Here is a 20319-nt window from a genome sequence, read left to right on the forward strand (position 1 = left end):
TTTCTTATTCAAGTCGTGTCAAAATTTCAGGAATGTTTTAATACCTGGCATCTCCGGTGTGATTTTAACCTGACCTGTACAAATCCAGTTTCAGACAATGTATTCAAGAGGCACATTCCTTCTGCTTACGTATGATGCCAGTTTGAAGAGTCGTGATAAAATAACACTCTGACACACCCGGAGAACAGTTCCCCTCCAGACTCGACAAGATGCGCTTGGCAATGTGTCTTCCATCTTCGCCTTCAGTTTTGCTGGTTTTGGTATTCCTGGTGATGAATGTTACTATTACAGTTCAAGGTAAGATTACGATTCTCATTTAACTTACAGGATAGCAGTTTACATGCATTGCAAAACAGTCCAAACTCATTGTTTTAGGTTATGTGATTGTTTTTTTACAATCATAAGGAAGCTTAGAGATTTTCTTGAAAGTTTCTTATTGGTCATGTATATTCCTGGAAATCAAGCATTTCCATAAAAAGCCAAGAAACTTGATTTCGTTCTTCAAGAATTAATCCCATAGTTCGGTTATAATTGCTATTGTTATTCGAGGAAATAGACCTGACAAAGATGTTCCTTGATCTGGATCGACTCTTCTTGTGTAAAGTGCAACGTGCAATTTTAATCAATGTTAACTCGTAGTACTTTATATTCGTGCAGTTTCAGAAAGACATTTTCTTTGTCGAAAACAGCAGCAGTGTTATAAAACTAAGCTTTATCATCGACTTTATCATATTAGCAGCAGACTCAAGTCGACTCGTCCCCCAAAATAATGTTTTCTTTTCTGATGGCTGTGAATACATCTAGAGCACATTCCAAAACAAACTTATTTGCGGCGTATTGTTTTAGAGCTTTGGCACAGTTTCTTCGCGGACAAAGTACACTAGTCTATGGTAAAAGGAGATATTTACTATAGAAAGACATCGTTAAAAGGTGACACTCGCTGTTAACCTACTTTCTAGCGATAAAACTTTTGATCATGTACAACTGTCTCTAGCTAACTGAAGCTCTTTTCAGCTTGATACGTTTGACTCATTACAATATCGCACAAGAGAGGAGCTGGACCTGCAAAGATGAATTAAACTGTTTTTTTTTTGCTTTCTCCATAGATACGTAATCTATCGTCTTAGTTTTGCTTGGAGTGTTATTAAATCCAAAACGTTAGTTTGTTCTCGGATGGAAAGTGCTCACAACCTGTTCCTTGGGAGACGTAATGGTCTGGCTGGGGGGTGGGCGAGAGCCAATTACAGAAAGCTGTACGAATTATCCGTTGTTGAAGTGTTTTGGAGGTAAAAGTATCACATTTGAGCATTTTAAGGACATTTGCGCGAAAATTTTCCAACATTGATTTTATCTGAGACTTTTACCACTGTAAGATGATGAGTAAGTTATGTCCGAAATGTAAAAAAAATGGGGAGGGGGGGATCACCGGCTTCGTTTTGGAGAGAACATGCCCGGAAGAACACCCTAGATCTGAAAAAATCGGGCTTCGTTAGCGAATAAGGCCATAGTGACTGTAAGCCCAAATATATTGCAGTTAGATCTTTGAAGTGAAATGTTCTCTGCCAAATATTGTGTAAGTAGACCTATGAAGTGAATTTAGTCAACTGGTGAGGTTCCTTAAAGAAAACGTTCGCATTTAGCGACCATAGTTTTACGCTCCTTGCAGCCGCAAGATGTCAGGATTCGATGTCTCGTGGAGAGAAATGTTGAAATTTATTTTAACTTCCCACATTGATTTTTTGTTCATTTTTGGACAATGTGGAGATAATTGTAAATAACATCTGTCTCAGTAACATCTGAGCTGGCTAAATTCATCAAATCCTGCAATCTGATTGGTTCCTGGAGCGGGCGGAATTTTCTCATCCGGACCGCCACAGCGGGCGGAATCTGTCAAGTTCAGTGATCTATTTTCGTGAACGAATTAGTGGTAATCGTCATCTTTCGCCCTTTTTACACTTCCATAGACGATTAGTCAACGCAAGTTTATCTCTATTCACCTTTAAATGGCAAGGAAAGTCCCTGTAAGTAAATTCAATTGAGTTGTGAGAGTTTGTTTGACTGTTTGTAGCTCGGCGCTGTAATGGCACGTAATCCTGTGTCTCTCTCTGTACAATTTTAAGTAAAAAATTAGTCAAGTTTACCTCTCCGATTGTTGCCGTATTTGAGAGAATTTCTGTGGAATACACTTCACGAATTTCCTCGCTATCTGCCACTCAATTGACGGTAGAAAAGTCTGATTTGGAGTGATTCGCAACGCGGACAGAAATTGTTTTTGTAGTACAACTTCAAACTTTGCACGAAATTTCACACCAGAAAAACGCTTTTAGTGAGCTTAAATGGTGAACTTAATGCAACTAACATAAAGTATAGTTCGGTATAAATCTATTCTTTGATACATCTTTTTGTGTCTGGTATCTGAGTTACTCGCTCGTTCGCTCGTTAGATTTTTTACGAATGGTTTGTAGAGTCTGTAGACGGCGCGTAAGCCAATTCAATGACAAAGCTGCGTAAACAAACCTACTTGTAAGCCAATTTACCGCAAGAAAAAAAGATAAACATGTTATTGTCCGGCTTAGTGTCGGTCCGTACAGTGAAAGACTGTGACCTCCGGTTTGAAAATGCTGCCCTCGGCCTGCGGCCTTGGGCAGCATTTTTAAGACATCGGTCACAGTTTTTCCCTATACGGACTTCCCAGCCGGCCAATAACATATATTTCTGGAAAGTAAAGAAGAGGTCACCGAGCGTCCGAGATCGTTAAATCCAAGCAAAGCTACAGCAATGGCCATCTGCCCTATTATTGCTCATTTTAGTACTTAGCAGAAACATGAAGCGGGAACGTCCTTAAGTCGAGTTCGCAGTCAGGAAAAGGTGTCGATGTGCCACTTGGCCGGTTTATCGTGATAACTGTTCGAACGTGCAAGAACTCATCTCATGTTGTAAAAAAGAAACCCCACATACCCCCTACATGCCCAAGCTTACCGTAAAATTTTGACGCATTTTTTTGTCATGGAGAAGTGGATACTGTTCAATGTTTAATGCATTTGGCAGGTTCCGATGAATGTCAGTTTTTATAAAAAGCCTATCACGTAAATTCTGCGTAGCGCTAAATCCTCTTTAACAGTCGAAAAGAAGGCTTAACTGTAACTTGTTTTCCTTTGGTTTCAGTGCAATGTCAATACCACTTTTTGTTCTAAAAGCCGCTATTAACAATGAGATATACAGAATTGCAAACATATATGGCCCAAACAAAGACGCCGATGTTGTTAAATTTTATCGTAATCAGTTATCAAAATTACTAACAAACGACGAATTTGGTAATGAAGGAAACATTAATATTGTAGGTGGAAATTTTAATTGTCCTCTTGACATCACACTCGACAAAAAAGACGGTCTTCCGATTCCTCGAAAATATGCAATCAACTCTATAGATGAATATCAAAATGAATTCAGTCTACACGACATTTGGCGCCTAAAAAATCTGACATTGCAAAGCTTTACCTGGGGGCGTTGTCCACCTTTCATATTTTGCCGACTAGATTACTGGCTAATATCTGATAAATTACCGTGACTTGGTTGATATCATACCTTCGATCAAAACAGACCATTCCGCTATACTTCTAGAACTTGAAGAAATCGAACCAAGTGGAAGAGGAGCCGGCTTCTGGAAACTAAACACTTCTTTATTGGCAAATGAAAATCATAAACATATGATAACAAACAATTTACCGACCTGGCTGGAAGCAGATAAAGATATAAATGATCCCGGACTCTTGTGGGATTGGATCAAGTTCAATATAAGGTCAAACTCCATCATATTCTCGAAACAAATAGTTTCTATTCGACGGAAACAAGAGGAAGAATTAAATAAACGTTATCAGGAGGCACTCCTAATGTTTCAAACAAATCCGTGTAATATTACGCGTCTGGCACTAGAAAAATGAAAGCAGGATTTTGAAGCACTGTACGAGGACAAAGTAGAAGGGATTATATTACGCGCAAGAGCTCGATGGCACGAACACGGTGAAAAAAATAGCAAATACTTCTTAAATCTTGAGGAACGTAACCATGTCAAAAAGCACGTAAGAAAGCTGCACAATAGCGGTGTAATTCCTTCTGACCCCTTTTTGATTATGGATTCACAACGCAAATTTTATATGAACTTATATCGTAGTAGCAATGTTAATCTAGACAATGCAGAGTCATCGATTTTCTTCGATAGTCCAAATTTCCCTTGAGGAGTGAAATGATGTGAAGTATATATGAAATAATTCATATTTGAACTACGATTGTAGATGAAAGTGAAGAATAATCATCGCAGTAAATTGATCATCGCGGAGGTCACGGGTTCGAATCTCGTTGAAGCCCTGATTTTTTCAGGCTTCTTCTTTCCAATTGCTTAAATTGGAAAATTTACTGCGATGATTATTCTTCACTTTCATCTACAACCGCAGTTCAAATATACTTCACATCAGCGCAAACATTGTTCTTTTAAGCGACTTAAATTTTGATTTGAGTAACAGAGTCCTTTAACCTTGCAAAACATAATGGTTTAAAAGATTCCAACTTTCTGACCTGGACTGGTGTTCGTTGCGCTGTAACAAGTCATCTAAGAATTCGAAACCGCGAAGTTAATAAAGATCATGTCAGATCACTGCAATTTAAAATCGGTGACAAAACCTTTGATCCAGCACTTAGCAAATCTAGGGATTTCTACGGTCTGCTTATATCTTGTAAGGCGACAGAGTCCGGAAGCTCCACAAAGTTGAAATCTAAATTTCCTATTGATGATGTGGAAACAAAAAAGGCCTTCTCATTAATAAGGTCCTGTATCTGTGAAACATATGTGCAATGCTTTGAGTTTAAAATACTGAATGACATTTTATTCACAAATTCCCGCCTAGCTAAGTTAAGTTTAATACAAAGCGATCTTTGCACGTTTTGCAATACTGGTATGGAAACAATCGATCATTTATTCTTTTACTGTGTTTACTCACGTGCATTTTGGGAAGAATTTGAATCTTACTGGTTCGCTATAGCCAAAGAACAAAGGACACTCGAGTTAAAGACCAATTTAGTTGGTGTCACAGATACTAAACGTTCTCTGTTTAACTACTTAATCGTTTTAGGTAAGCTACATTTATGAAACTGCCGTAGGAATAATAGTCGTCCTTTTTTCTCTTGCTATAAGGAATTATATTAATTAAAAGAAACTATGAACGTCACATTGCTGCTAAGTACAATAAAAGCAAGATGCTAGAGGCTAAGTGGAAACCCGTTCTGCAATGTAATTCGTTAGGTACATAGGTGTGTAATCGAAAAAAGAAAAAACAAAAAACAAAAACAAACTGTAAAAGTAGTGTAAGAATTGTCCTCTAAGGAAGTATTGTATAGTAAGTGGTATAAGTAACTTATCGTTAGCGGTATTGTATGTAGTGTCTGTCTTGTTTTGTTAGTAGTCTCCTTTGTGTTGCATTAAAAAAAATAAATAAATAAAAAAACAAGAAATTCATGGGATGAAAGTTAATAAAAGGAAAAAATTAAAAACAAAAAACAACAACAAAAAAATACCACTTTTTTTCTAATCCGTAGATTGGTCGTCACAGATTAAGTCAGACTTTCGGACTTTATATTTTCTCGTCAATGGGTCGATTGCAAACAGCAAAACAACCCTGATCGGATGTCGCTGTCGAGTTAGTACGTATTTAGTGAAGCTACGCATGTTTGTCGAACTTTCCATCTAAGTTCGTTACAAAACTTTCTAATTCATTTGTATCACTGAAATGTCACTTGAATGTTTTATTGACATTTTAGACGCCAAACAGGAAGCTGTAGCTCAAAATGGCCGTTTAAGTCCCGGCTGTACCTTGTGAATCTACCTGGGACATAAACTGATTTTGAAATTAACTTTTATGTCAGCCTGTCGGTATCCCTGACAGATTGTTTTCGTTTGTTCTTGTTGTTGTTCTCGTTCTTGTTTAGAGGAGCCGTTTATTTAAACACTTGATAGTTTCACTATAAACAAGAGATCACACGCTGCAGAGTTTTCTTCACAATATCAAGGGCGGATCCAGAAAATTCAGATACAGGTGACTGAAGGAACTGCGGAAGAGCGTAAGCCACTTCCCCCCTTCCAAATCGAAAAAAAAAGTTCCGCTATAAGACGGTTGGCCACTTTTTTTTCTCGAAAATACAAGAAAAAAAGGTGACCATGGCCGCCTCAATCCCCTCCTCCCTGCTAAGTCAACCCTTGAATAAAACCATATTTAGCTTTCAAACTGACTTTGCATTTGTTTTGTATTTATAGCGTCTCACTTGCATTTATTAATTGTTGTCCTGCCCTTATGTCATTTTTTAACACTTAATGTGCGTGATGTGAAGTTTATATGAAATAATTCATATATGAACTGCGGTTGTAGATGAAAGTGAAGAATGATCATCGCAGTTAATTTTCCAATTTAAGCAATTGGAAAGAAGAAGCCTGAAAAAAATCAGAGCTTCAACGGGATTCGAACCCGTGACCTCCGCGATGCCGGTGCGATGCTCTACCAACTGAGCTACGAAGCCACACATTGGGAGCGAGGTCAATTAATCGAGTTCATATCTTCCCGTGAGGAGTGAAATGATGTGAAGTTTATATGAAATAATTCATAAATGAACTGCGGTTGTAGATGAAAGTGAAGAATGATCATCGCAGTTAATTTTCCAATTTAAGCAATTGGAAAGAAGAAGCCTGAAAAAAATTAGGGCTTCAACGGCATCGCACCGGTATCGCGGAGGTCACGGGTTCGAATCCCGTTGAAGCCCTGATTTTTTTCAGGCTTCTTCTTTCCAATTGCTTAAATTGGAAAATTAACTGCGATGATCATTCTTCACTTTCACTTAATGTGCGTGTTTATCAGCTAACACAATTCTACCGTTTTGTCTGCTAAGGGATTTCTCTGCTGCAAACTGGCAAGCTCAACACGTCGCAAACTTTTCAAGATTGGAGCTGTAGTAGTGGATGTTCACCTCCCCTAAATTGTCGACTGGCCATTTGTACCAACGTTGCATTTCCTCAAATGTTCAGTGGATCGGCAAAGGCAAGTATGCCTTTCAGAATGGCTTAAAATCATTCAATGTTTAAACGCTGTTTTATTAGCAACTTTAAAGTATTAAAGTTGTTTGCATGTGCAGGTTTGTTTGCTGAAAAAGTTGAAGCATATTAAAACTTCAACCAGAAGGCTTGCAGTTGTCAGACAAGCAATTTCAGGTCTAAGTTAGCATGGATTATTTTATTAATAAAAAAAATTATGTTACTAATATATTAAAATTATATCCCCCTTAGGTTCATATGCACGTGTCATTGAGTCACGGTGAAGAATTTTCACGAATTCACTCGCCTTCTACTGTGTGGGTTCAGTCCGTTAGTACACGTGGATTTGAGGTCTGTTCACGTGAAACAGGGACTGGATCAAATAAAACTGGAATTATCAACTGGCTGGCCTATCAAAATCATCCAAAAATGATACATGGCAGTGTGACTTTTCAAGGAATTTGGACAACAGAAAGCAAATGTGATAAAGTTACATTCTCACAGGTTAGATACTCAACAAACAGAGAGAAACCGCCCAGGTATCAATGCATTTCCTTGTTAAGATGAGAGTTGATCCCAATTTATTTCTCTGTTTTGACAAGCAAATTTAAAAACAAATTTAGTTACCGAACCCCAAAAAGTATTTTGCAAAAATTTAACCTGACGTCATGGTTTATAAGACGTGGAACTGAAATTTTCATGATTTTAGCGAACTATCAAGCATCAATTGTAACATAAGTTTGTGTAATTTACAGAGCTTTGGTGGAAGACCTTCTGTGTTTGTCTCAGCTAAGTACGCTCGTAGTACAAAGGCTGATGACGCAATGTACGTTTGGTTGGAAAACGTGAATTCTGGAAGTTTTGAAGTTTGCATCCGGGAATTCTTGCCGTTTGACGGAAAACATCAAGACACAATTGTGGTACGCGGAATATTTTTAATGTATTTTTGAGACTTAAAGAGTCCATTAGTGCTAAGATGTGATTACGAATAAACATTAGAGTATTTTTACTACAACCATTGTCTTCCAGGGCACTTGGGTATCGCAATATGTTTTAGACCACTCCACTTTAAAGAGCTCTTCTTTACTTGCTGCTAAAATACTGCACAATATATTTTGAAGATAATTATTTTTAAAAATAAATACTTTAGTTACAATTTAAATTTTCATTTCACAATTTGTTTGTTTTCCTTAATTCTCTCCGCTTATATACTTTTATGTCGTCAATACCGGTTAGCCTTGCTGCTTTTTCAGAATTTATAATGTCTTTGTTAAAATCATCTTGAACTATTTTATTGTTTTCTTTACAGGATTGGTTTGCTTTCCTCGGCAACGGTTCTGAGTTTAATTTTACGTTGGTAGGAGAAGCGTTTTTCCCCAACACAGGCAACCCATCAAGTGACGATAACTATGGCTACTGTAAAGTGAGTATTTTTTTTGGCAGGTGTCAGTCATCTAATAGACGTTTTTCATCTCAGCTGATAAGTCTAGCATTTTCATCTAATGCAAATTTGAAGGGTGATCCAACAAACACATTAACGAATTCAACAAAATTTCAAATACGAGAGTGGTTCTCTCAAGACAATCTGCTGATATTTCTTGCGTGTTAAATCTTGCTGCAAAGGAAAATTGCAATTTGACTGGTTTAAACGCCTTTTCTGTTTCTCTCCACAGCAAGTGCAGTTCAACACAACCTTTTACGCGTCACCAGTTGTACTTGTGTCTGTTCATCATGATTATAATCGTAAAGTGAAAAACCACATTCCACCAGAATACAACATAATAACGGCCTGGGTGGAGGTAGGACATAACTCTGTATTGAATTGCATGTCTATCAATGGCAGTTTGTTCCCGTTATTCTCTCGGAAACTAGCGGGTAAAATCTGTAAACACATTATCCTAAAAAGTCTTTATGTTGTTAACAATGTATGAAAATCATTTATTATAAAAGGTTACATGACGTTTAATAACTTTTGATATTTCACTTTTCCTTTAGGAAGTTGGTCTGACAGTCATGAGGATTTGTGTCAAAGACTTGAGTGGATCAGGAAGTAAACACGACCCTCTGTCTGTCAGCTATGTTGTCATTGGAGGTTTGTATTATGTACTATTTATAATCTTACTCTGGATAAAACTAAATCCCATCTTTACACACTCGGTCGTCCTAAAGGAGAAAGGTTCAGTCATTTACAAATTGAATTCACAATGAATACTTTCAGTCTATGTGTACAAAAAGAACGTTTAGAAGAGCTGAAAGTTTTTTGAGCGGCTGCACCTATACCCTTCACTACTAGAATTTTGAACGACTATCAAAATAATAAATTGGGTCATTTAGGAACAAATCTTTCAAATTTGATCACTTGCTGATATCATTAATTGTCAGTGTACTCCCCGTTTATGAAATGAAATTGTACTGCAGCTGGGGTTGACGCAAAGGCAAAACGGTTAGTGTTTGACAAGTCAGAAAAAAGCGGTTAGTGTTCCACGTGACATCGTCCTACTATACACACACCAACCTCAAAACATTATTTTGTTTTGCAGACCTGAATCCATGCCTTGACGTGCATTGTCCACCATTTGGAGTGTGTAAGACTTTCAGCGCTCATGAAGCTCGCTGTGTGTGTTACGAAGAGTGCCCTTCCTATCATGACCCAGTGTGCACTGCAAATGGAACAACATACGACAACAAATGCTGGCATGAGTTTTACTACTGTAGAGGACTGGAGAATAATCTTGTGTATCACCCAGGAAACTGTGAGGGTAAGGAAGGGTTTTTGTGTTACATTGAACAATGTATGTGTCTGTTCTAAATTGGTATCGCAAAAGGCGGATGGCTTATCGGGGTTAGCGCACGCGGCTCCGGTTTCTGTAGTTTGGATTCAATAGTCTAAAAGGGAAACCCAAACTGAACGGGACTCTTAAATTTTACAAGTTATATGTATAACCCAAGAAGACACAATGTAACATTTATTCACAGGCATATTCTTTGCATGTTCGCTGATTTACATAAATGGCAGTCTTTCCAAATTAAAATCTTAAGATATCAAGTGAAAGATTCTAGTTGTCTTTGAGCTTGTTTGCATTATTTCTATGGGTTAATGACTTAAAATAAGATCTGACAGTTAAGGCAAATGATTAGAAAAACAAAATTTTCGATTTATTAACAGGTTTCCCAATTGTGCATGGTCGAGTAGAACTTCTTCGTGTTCCAAAGTGGTCCGATTCAAGCTGTCAGACGGTCGCTTTTCCGCCATACCGCTTTTATCCAGATAAACAGGTCCATGTGCAGATAACCGTCAATCACATGAATCTGAACGAGTCTAAAACTGTGCACGACGCCATTACTTCCTGGACTGAAAACATCAATACAAAGAATTTTACAGTTTGCGCAATGCAATCTGGGAGAAAGAGTAAGAACTCTAATCTATTCGCGACTGTTGATTGGATGGCGTATCAGGGAGCACCGCCCGAAGGAATGACGGGAGAAATCAAGATGGAGAAATGGTGGTCTGGAACAAATTGTGAAGACGTAACTTTTCCCAAGGTAGGATTAGCTGCCTGCTTTCTCTCTCTTTCCATGAGAGATTTTAATTGATGACTGGTGGAATTCTTGTGCAATTATAAGTCAAACGAGTTAGCAACTTTAATTTTCATCAAAGGTTTCATCTTCTAGGGAAGTTAAGTTGTCGTGACTTTTCAAACAAATGTATGCCATACTACACAGGAGATTTTTCAGACTTTGTGAGTCCAATGAGAAATCTCACTTAAACTAAAAACCAGCCATTATTCGCTTTTTCGTGCGTCGTATCTAGAATTTCCTGGTAAATCATTTTTTGTCATAAGTTGTGGGAAAGAAAGATATTAGCATTTCTCCTTGGTCCACACTCAAACTATGACAATCACGCCTTCAAATGTGAAAAGCTTTTCAGTAAAAGTCCTCGCCATGGTCTTGGTTCAACTTGACATGTACATCTCATGGTGACTGGGTCGATTGTTTGAAGTGCATTTTCTGCTAGGAATACTGTTGAAAAGTGATGTGACGTTCTTTAATTTGATTTCACATTTCCTCCTCGCACTTTTTCAGAACAAGTTTAAAGATGAGCCTGTAGTACTCATAACAGCAGAACATCTAAGGACTGGTAAGGAGTATGATGCCGCTCTGATCTGGACAGAGGATGTAACCAAGGACTCATTTAAAGTCTGCCTCCGAGAACTGCAAAACTTTGATGGAAAACATGAAGATATTAGTGTGGTATGTAGTTCGTAACAAAATAACACGGCAAATGTTTCACTCAATATTAGCCGTTTGCCCACCTTTAACCACTTGGAAAATGCTAGCACGCTATCCTTAAAAAACAACAACCCGGACCCAGGTGCCTCTCCCTCGTCCAAAAATTCTTCCGAACGGTTTCAATGAATCTCTTCAACGCAACGTGTCTCAACTCTTTTGTAATCCAGGTGACGAGATTGGATGAGGAACCGGTTTTTAGAAATAATTTATTCCTTTTTTTGGTATTGGACACAGCTTTTCTTAAGGCTTTCGTAGAAACATTTTGCCCCGGTACGTCTAGAGGATTTTGTTTCAATTCCTATACTAATTCACTGAAGTTATATTACAGAACTGGTTGGCGCTTTCTAAACTTCACAAACCGCTCTTCACTGAACATGGCTCTGTCAAGTTTCCAAACACAAACCTACCAACAGATGAAAACAACAACGCTTACTGCAAGGTAAGTTTACAACTGCGTGGAAAATCAAGAACCAATAGGAAAAAAAGAGAAAGCTGAATTTTGTTTCTAGATGTAATTTTAGATGAAAATAAATTAAACACTTATGTAGTCCTTTACGTTTCCATATGAGTACTAACAATATGACTTGCCGCTGATATGGCGCGAATTTGCGGTGTAAACTGCCCATACAGATAACAATAAAATGCAGATAACGTGTAGAAACAGTACGTATAGTAAAAGATCCAATTATTTCTTCATTTTATAGTTTGTGCATTTTGCACGAAGTTATTACATTACACCATCAGTCCTGATATCAGCCAATCACAGCACAACAGCAAGTGGAAACTTGGCGCCAGTTCATAACGGTATCACAACATGGATTGAGGTAAAACACAATGCATTTCTACTTACAACCAATTACGAAATATACGTTTTTTGTAAGATTCTTCCTCTTACGGAGAAATTCATTGTAATATATGTGCTGCTTGGTATTTCAATCGGTGTCTATCACATATTAGTTACCGAGTAATAAGTTTTTTGTTTATTCCTCATTGCCAGTTTATAAAATGTTGTGACACGAACAAGAGATCATTACTTTCGTTAAAATTACTACAAGTACTGCGCGTGCAGTCGAACGTTGCCATCATCGTCGTCATCGTCATCATTATTAGCAGTGTTAATAACTAGAGCAATATGTTTGTTTCATACTCGCAGAACATGAATACGTCTGGATTCAGAACTTGTGTCAAGGAACTGTATGAGACAAGATATGATCCAGTGTCAGTTAGTTATGCAGTCGTAACAGGTAAGAAAGTATTATTTTATTACCATGCCCAGTTGAACAAGAAATAATCCCTCCCAATTTATTAAACATAAAGCGCTGACAAATATTTGTTCTTTTCTCAGATATCTGTGATCCTGGTTGGAGCTACTTTAATGGCTACTGCTACTTTACAAGTGTCAGTTGTACAAACTGGACCGCAGCGGTGCAAAAATGTCGACAAGAAGACTCGGTCCTTGTTGATGTCAACAGCAATGAAGAAAATGTCTATTTACAGCATCGACATAATGGCGCCAAATCTTGGCTGGGCTTGAATGATAGAACTATAGAAGGCAACTGTATTTGGGCGGATCGAGGAGAAGGAAACTTTTCAGCTTGGGCCAAAAATCAACCAAATAATTTCAAGGGGGAAGATTGCGTGCATGCACTTGGTGTGGAATACAGCTATGAATGGAATGACGTGCAGTGTAGCGACTGTCATCCCTATACTTGTAAGAAAGGTAAAATATGAATCATTGCGTGTTTTAAAATATTTTAAAATTATTTTAAAAATGTATTTAACAACAACAGCAAATAAATAAACGACAACAGCAGCAACAACAGAGTTTGAACATCACATTTAAAATTTACACATAGGTAGAAAAAAAAAATGAAAATAGGTAAAACAAACAGTGAACACGCAGAAAGAATTCTAAATTACATTTTTAGTGACCTAGTGTGTTCTACTGGAAATCTTTGGACTGATTGGCTCTCATATTACTGTCCATTTGCGGATAGTTTTGAGAGAAAGAAATGGCGCGTATTTGTGCGGAACATACATCAAAGTTTTTAGACTATATGTAGTATTTTACTGCGTCTACTAAAACAGTTAGACTTCTTACTCACCCTTGTTTTTTATGAACGAGAGCTTCCGCGCCTTGTTCTCGTAGAATACAACACACGAACCACTGCATCTTAATACATCACAAAGCTTCGACAAGGAGACATTGTCTTGATGCAAAACCAGATTTCAAGAAATAATAACAAAAGAAGAGTGTGGTGGCCAGCACTGAAAGTTATTATGGTTATGTTGTCTGTTCAACAGATCTGAATGAATGCGATAGAAAGACAAATGACTGTAATCAGCATGCCAGTTGTACAAATGAACGTGGATCATATTCATGCAAGTGCAACCGTGATTATCAAGGAAATGGCTTCAAATGCAGTCCTAAGAATAATGGTTCCTGTTCTGTGATCAGGAAATACTTCAGCAGTGCAAGTGGAAATTACGCTATTGATCCAGATGGACCGGGAGGCCTGGCATCATTTACCGTTTACTGCGACATGAGTGACAAGAATGGAGTTGGCGTGACAGTCATCAGTCACGACAGTGAAAGCAGAATTCACGTGCATGGTTATAATTTTCCTGGCAGTTACTCACGTGACATTCATTACACAGGAGCAAGTATCTCGCAGCTGGCGAGTCTCACGAGGGTCTCATCGCAATGTGAGCAGTTTATCAAGTACGAGTGTTATGAGTCAGTGATCATGAGGTACGGAGGATATGCTTGGTGGGTGTCACGTGATTCTAATAGGATGACGTACTGGGGTGGAGCATCACCTGGCAGTGGTAAGTGCGCATGCGGGATGACCAACTCATGTGCAGACCCCAGTTATGGTTGTAATTGTGATAAGAATGACCATGCGTGGCGTGAAGACAGCGGTCTCCTTACTAACAAGACACATCTGCCAGTTACACAGCTCAGGTTTGGGGATTCACTCAGAACTGACCAAGGTTACCACACGCTGGGAAAACTAAAATGTTATGGCATAGCATAAGCTCTATCATCTTGATGGAGCTTCGGCCAAGCTCCGTATTTGTAATAATCGCGAGGTTAGGCTGTAGGAATGTACGGATTACAAACTGAACTTGGAAAGTCTGTACCACTTAGCGACATAAAATGACAGCTTCGTGAATAAGTGAAGTGTAACTCCAGTACGCACCAATGTTCAGAGCTGTTGTGTTTTCAGTTTAATTTAATTGTGCACCCACTAAATTTCTTTATTGGTTATAGGAACGGTTTTAGGGATTACGAATGATCTCCCTTTTGACTCGAAGAATGTTGGCTTGTACTCCTGTCGCTCGGATCAACAACGTACCCTCCTCGCGACAAATAACCGTGCCCTAACTAGCTTTTATTATTCTTAACAACATAAAATAGTTCACTGCAGCCTTACACAACACCACGTGGACATTATATAAGAACTGCAGATGTGTTTTGAGTAATTCCGTGTCAAAAAACAAACCCAAAACATATCGTTCCATATTGTACTTCAGTTAGCACGTCACTAAATTGTGTGAAATGAGTTCTAAAGTTAGGTCAGTTTTTGATTATTGCGCGGTATCACATGTTAGTTCTTCTTCGTGGTACTTTTGTGTTCTTGTAGAGAATGAAACCCGTTTCGTGAACCAAAATCTTGCTTACCGGCGTTAGTCAGTGTCGTAGAGGAAATTGTGGATACATGGACGACAGGCCTGAAAGACAAAACATAAAATTTTCGCGTTCGCGTGTTTCATTTGGATACAAATAGCGGTATTCTATAGTTGGCACTATAATCATGGTATCAAGAAAGTGCCCAAACATTGGTAAACACGTTATTATCATTTTCGTGACACAATAGATTACCATAGCAACAGTATGACTTGCTACAAATACTCTTAATTTTAGTTTTAACTGGTAATAACTAAACAGTTAACGAGCTAGGTGACCCTCATTTTTTTATCATCGAATTTCGATTATTAGCTGCATTTTTTTTGCAAAGTTTTTAAAACAAAAACTGCAGATGGGGTTCAGAACTAACTTACCGACCAAGGCACCAAGGACGAAGGGAGTCAACGTTTAACAGTTACATTATGAGCTCAAGATTTCTTTGTGGTGATAGCTGATGAGGCCGAAGGCCGAATCGACTATCAGCTCAGAGAAATCGAGAGCGAATGTGTCACTGATGTTCTTATCGCATTTTGACGTCTTATGTGATTTTAGTTACTCCATGAACAGACGCCCGTAAACATGCAATCTATCTGTTTTATGTAATAAAGAAACGAAAACAAATGTTAATGATGTCATCTATACGCCTGTCGTCCAACTGATCATGAGGACGAACCAATAAAATGCAAGAATAATTTGACCTCATAAAATTCTTGTTATGCGGCCATTTCAATTTCAAGAGAAAGAGAAACAAACAGCGGTTACAAACATAACAAACAGGTTTCGCAATGGTATATTAAATTTGACATTTCATATGCTACAACATACATCTTCAGAAGTGACGGTTACAAATATGACAAGATTTAAAAAGACTAAAACTAAACAGAGGTATTGGTAACTAGCCAGACAACAATGAACAAAAGAAACTACATCCGGTGTGAATTAATAAAGAAGGAGTTTTTCACTACCGACGTTTCAGGCTTCTTCTTTCCGATTGCTTAAATTGGAAAATTTACTGAGATGATCATTCTTCACTTTCATCTACAACTGCAGTTCAAGTATGAATTATTTCATATATACTTCACATCATTTCACTCCTCACGGGAAGATATGAACTCAGTTGATTGACCTGGCTTCATAGCTCAGTTGGTAGAGCATCGCACCGGTATTCGCGGAGGTCACGGGTTCGAATCCCGTTGAAGCCCTGATTTTTTTTCAGGCTCCTTCTTTCCAATTGCTTAAATTGGAAAATTTACTGCGATGATCATTCTTCACTTTTTAGTAAGCTTACAGTTTTTAAGGTGATTCCTTAGTATTGCATTGCGCATCCCTACTGCGCACGATTTTCGCGTCATTAGCGCGCGCACATGAGCGCGTGCGCGTACAAAACGTAAGAGATTTCCCTCAAACTAAGCTCAATAGCGAAATAAATGCTCCTTTTCTCTTAAACGAACACGGTGACCCCCACTTTTTATTTCATAATTTCAATGAGAACAATATCCTCAATAACGGAGAAAAAATTAGCAGAAATCTATGGCTACTTTTTTGGCAAATGAAATAAATACTACAGAGGGAGACCTAAAGGGCCCAACAGCGCATGTCCAAATTATGTTTCCTTTAAAGGATAAAAAAAATGCAGGGTATTTGAAGACATTTTTTCTGGGACGTAGATGAATAAACAGTCAAAGAAAGTCAAACTCTGTGTGATATAACACGCTGCATTGAAAAATAACCGAGCTTATTTGTTGCGCATGGAGATTACCAAAAGTCACCTAAATAAGCGTATTTGTCAGCATTGTGGCGTGAAAACAAGCACGGTGACCCCTTCTTTTTACTACGTTTTTAAAATCTCCTTGTCCTGTAAAACAGCATACCAAGTTTCATCGGAAATCTATGGCGGGTTTTTTTTTTACTAGGGAATCACCTTAACAAAGTAATCTGTTTTGCATTCAACATCAGTCGCCTGATGACAATCTGATTAGTTATGTCGAGGTAGATTTTAGTTTGGGTTCGAGCAGTGTTTGTTGTTATAACTACCTCCTACTACGAAAGTAGCCTTCTTGCTTCACAATTTCCACCAATAATGGTAAGTACGATTAATTTAAATAATGTTTGTAATTCTTGTAATCCTAAACCTAACGCTAATGGCTTACTTTCCTAACCCTACCACCCATTGTTCTTACCCCAAAACGTAGGACCACTGAATCAGTTTAAAAATTGCTGTAGCCTTCCAGAAATGGATAAAATATCTTTATAATTTCTCGCGTTGTTTTGTGCGGGTTAGCTGTTGTTAAGGATGGCGGTTTGCGTGATCTACGAAAACTCTTAGAAGTGAAGTACTTTTGGCTTTGACGAAACGACATATTGTCTACCTTGACATTTATCTTGTTAGTTTTACGAAATAGTTTCTTAAAACTGTAAGACTTTTTTAATTCTGCAATTAATAATAATAATAATAATAATAAAGTTTTTTGGGTGCATTTAAAAAAAAACTCAATGCACTTACATTACTATAAAAAATAAATTAGTTAAATCCTATAAAATATTTCAATTAACAGTAAGTAAATAAAATAAATGAAATAATTGATTAAAATACAGTTTCTCATAAAATGAAATAAATCAGAAGTAGGATTTCCGAAACAAAAATGTTTTGAGGGCAGATTTAAAAGACGAAAGAGATGTTGTATATTTAACAAAATCCGGTAGACTGTTCCATAATATAGGTGCGGAGAAAGAAAAGGCACGTTCACCGTATGTCACAGAGTTCACATTAGGGACAGTGAAAAGAAGTTTAGAGGATGAACATAAGCTCCGTTGCGGGTGGTATTGTTGTAGGAGGGACGACAAGTAGGCTGGACAAAGTCCATGGATAATCTTAAAAGTGATGAGCAAAAGTTTGAATATAATCCGTGATTCAACAGGTAGCCAGTGTTATTCTCGAAGGGCAGGTTTGATGTGGTCATATTGCTTGGTTCCAGTGATAAGGCGTGCGGCAGTGTTTTGAACTCTTTGAAGTTTATTCAGTTCCTGTTTAGGGAGACCATAAAGGATACTATTACAGTAGTCCAGACGGGATATTACAAGCGCATTAACTAATTAGTTGCTTTCCCTAAAATTTGGATTGGAGTATTTATGTTGTTAATCCTTTCACGAATTTATGTCAAACAAGGCGTTGTCTTTTGTTCACAGTTTGTTTATGCTGTAATCGAACGTTTGTGGGATCATTACTTCGTTGTACGTTCATTTATATTTCTTGTTATTTCTCTCTAGTAAAGGCTACCAACAATTGCTGTGATATAATTGTATTGATTGATGTTTTGCAAAACTGTTGACGATTGAATGTAGGGAACGTTAGAGTGGACAATTCGTTGGCAACCTGAACGATGTGAACGCCAGTTGTGAAAACCCATTAGTTGGATCAGAAATTTAAGTGTAAAGTGCTAAAGACCTTAAATTTAACAATGATTGTACAAATAAGAACTTAAAAGAAAGGTCTAGCATATGAAATTACTTCGATGTAAAGAGAAGTGGAAAGATCACGAAAAGAAGAAATCATTGCAGAGAAATTAACAGAAGAAAACTGTCTTTGGGGTTATTAATTAGAGTGTTCAGCCACGCTAATTTAACTGAAAACAATGCATTCTTCAAGAAACTTAGTAGTCTGATAATGGACGTATGATACCTGTTAAAACGGGTGTAATAAAATAAGCTCCTGATAGACTCGAAGAACAGTGCACCTCCAGACTCGCAAAGATGCGCATGGGAATGTGTCTTCCACCTTCACCTTCAGTTTTTGCTGCTTTTGGCAATTCTCGGAAATATCACTTCAGCAGTTAGAGGTAAGTCTAAAAATAATTATCCTTTTTCTTAGAAAAAAAAAATCATTTGAAATAAATAATCGTTGAGTATTGTCCCTCAGTAGGATTATTTTAGTAGGATTCCTCTATCGGAAGAAGGACTTTTTTTTTTCGTTTCTTCAAAATCATTTCATTGTTCTTTTGCAACCTAGAAGAAGCCTCGAAATCTTTCATTAAAGAAACGGCAGGTTTTATTTTAGGATGTACTTCGTTAACACTCTACCGCTATACACTGCTTCATTTAACACAATCTTCAGCCAAAATCGGGATTCTTCGATTCGATTACAGACGGAGCGTTGTACATCTGTTCAAACCCAACGTAAAATGTCATTTTGCGGAGCAGATTTTATTATTGCCGTTCCAGACACTCAAAGACGTAAGCTTAATTTATTTGTTAACACTACGATAGAAATGTACGAGGTTTTGTCCAACAGTCCTTTTACGGGAAAATTTTCTTTTCTACCAGTTGTAAATTGGACTAAAAAAAAATGGAACGTTTGTTTATTTTACGGTTTATTTTTTTAATGACTGTTTGGACATCAAAGTTGTCTGGTTCTTTTTCTGTCAAAGAATACTGACAAACCGAACGAGCGCTAGTCTCGAGTAAAATGACAAATAAATCTGTAAAGATAACGTTACGAGTCGATCTAATCTATTTAAAAAATAGTTGCCTCTACAACCTCAAAATTACTATAGTCTGCACCACCCATGAAGGTGTTTTGAATAACGCATTTTGCTATTTTACAAACAGTTACAAACAATATTTTGGGTGCAGGATATATCAACATTCACCGATCATCCCTTGTCTTGGTAAAAAAGTAAAGTTATTGTCTTACGAGCTGAGCTGGTATACAAGCTATCAATTGTCTCTGAACAAATTTTGAATGCAACATTTAGTTTTGGTCATGAGCCATAAATCAAATAACCCTTGTCATCCACATAAGCGTTGGTCTGACGAAACACTAGCGCAGGTGCTTTTAATTAATTGTTATTGTTATCATAGTCTCGTCCATGACCAGATGTCCTCTTCTGCCTTAGTAAACAAACATTTGTCAAACGCATCCCACGAAAAAGCAAACTTTATTCAAACACGCCCGTTATTTGCACTCAGTGTTGGTCATGGGATCAAGCAGCATTTACTGAAAAAACACACAATTATACTTGGGTATATGACAAGGCACCATAACGGCATACAAATCCACACAAAAAACCGGTTGAGCCAGAATAGCGAATGAAATGTCAGCATTTTCCACCCTGATTTCCTTATTTTACTGATTGTGACTTAACTGCGAGCAGTCCCTTGCTTTCTTGGAGAGAGTAAAGCGACCAAAATTAAACACTAACAAAAATAAAAAAGGGACAACTCCGTAATCTGAATGTGACAGCTGGTGCCTTAAGTTTGCAGTACTAGC

The 20319-nt window shown here is 37.6% G+C and overlaps 1 protein-coding gene and 1 non-coding gene across 2 annotated transcripts; one reads left to right on the forward strand and one right to left on the reverse strand.

The window, feature by feature from the left end:
• The first annotated feature begins 261 nt into the window (after window positions 1-261).
• LOC145464841 (uncharacterized) lies at window positions 262-14400 on the forward strand. Its single transcript, XM_081448644.1, has 15 exons — window positions 262-297; window positions 6931-7079; window positions 7325-7576; window positions 7828-7992; window positions 8382-8495; window positions 8746-8871; window positions 9068-9164; window positions 9613-9831; window positions 10239-10615; window positions 11156-11323; window positions 11691-11801; window positions 12067-12186; window positions 12516-12606; window positions 12708-13082; window positions 13667-14400. Exons 1-15 carry the CDS (start codon window positions 273-275, stop codon window positions 14398-14400), a joined length of 3123 nt encoding a protein of 1040 aa, XP_081304770.1. The 5' UTR covers window positions 262-272.
• On the reverse strand, window positions 6492-6564 carry Trnaa-ggc (transfer RNA alanine (anticodon GGC)). The gene has a single exon. It is a non-coding gene; the product is annotated as a tRNA-Ala (tRNA).
• Window positions 14401-20319: the final 5919 nt, after the last annotated feature.

Source organism: Orbicella franksi, chromosome 13, assembly GCF_964199315.1.
Source record: "Orbicella franksi chromosome 13, jaOrbFran1.1, whole genome shotgun sequence".
Classification (NCBI taxonomy): Eukaryota; Metazoa; Cnidaria; class Anthozoa; order Scleractinia; family Merulinidae; genus Orbicella; species Orbicella franksi.

Coding starts and splice junctions, on each gene's coding strand:
- LOC145464841 (XM_081448644.1), top strand. CDS start 273: ATGAATGTTACTATTACAGTTCAAG. Junction 8,496..8,745: donor ATAACTATGGCTACTGTAAA/GTGAGTATTTTT, acceptor TTCTCTCCACAG/CAAGTGCAGTTCAACACAAC. Junction 9,832..10,238: donor TCACCCAGGAAACTGTGAGG/GTAAGGAAGGGT, acceptor ATTTATTAACAG/GTTTCCCAATTGTGCATGGT.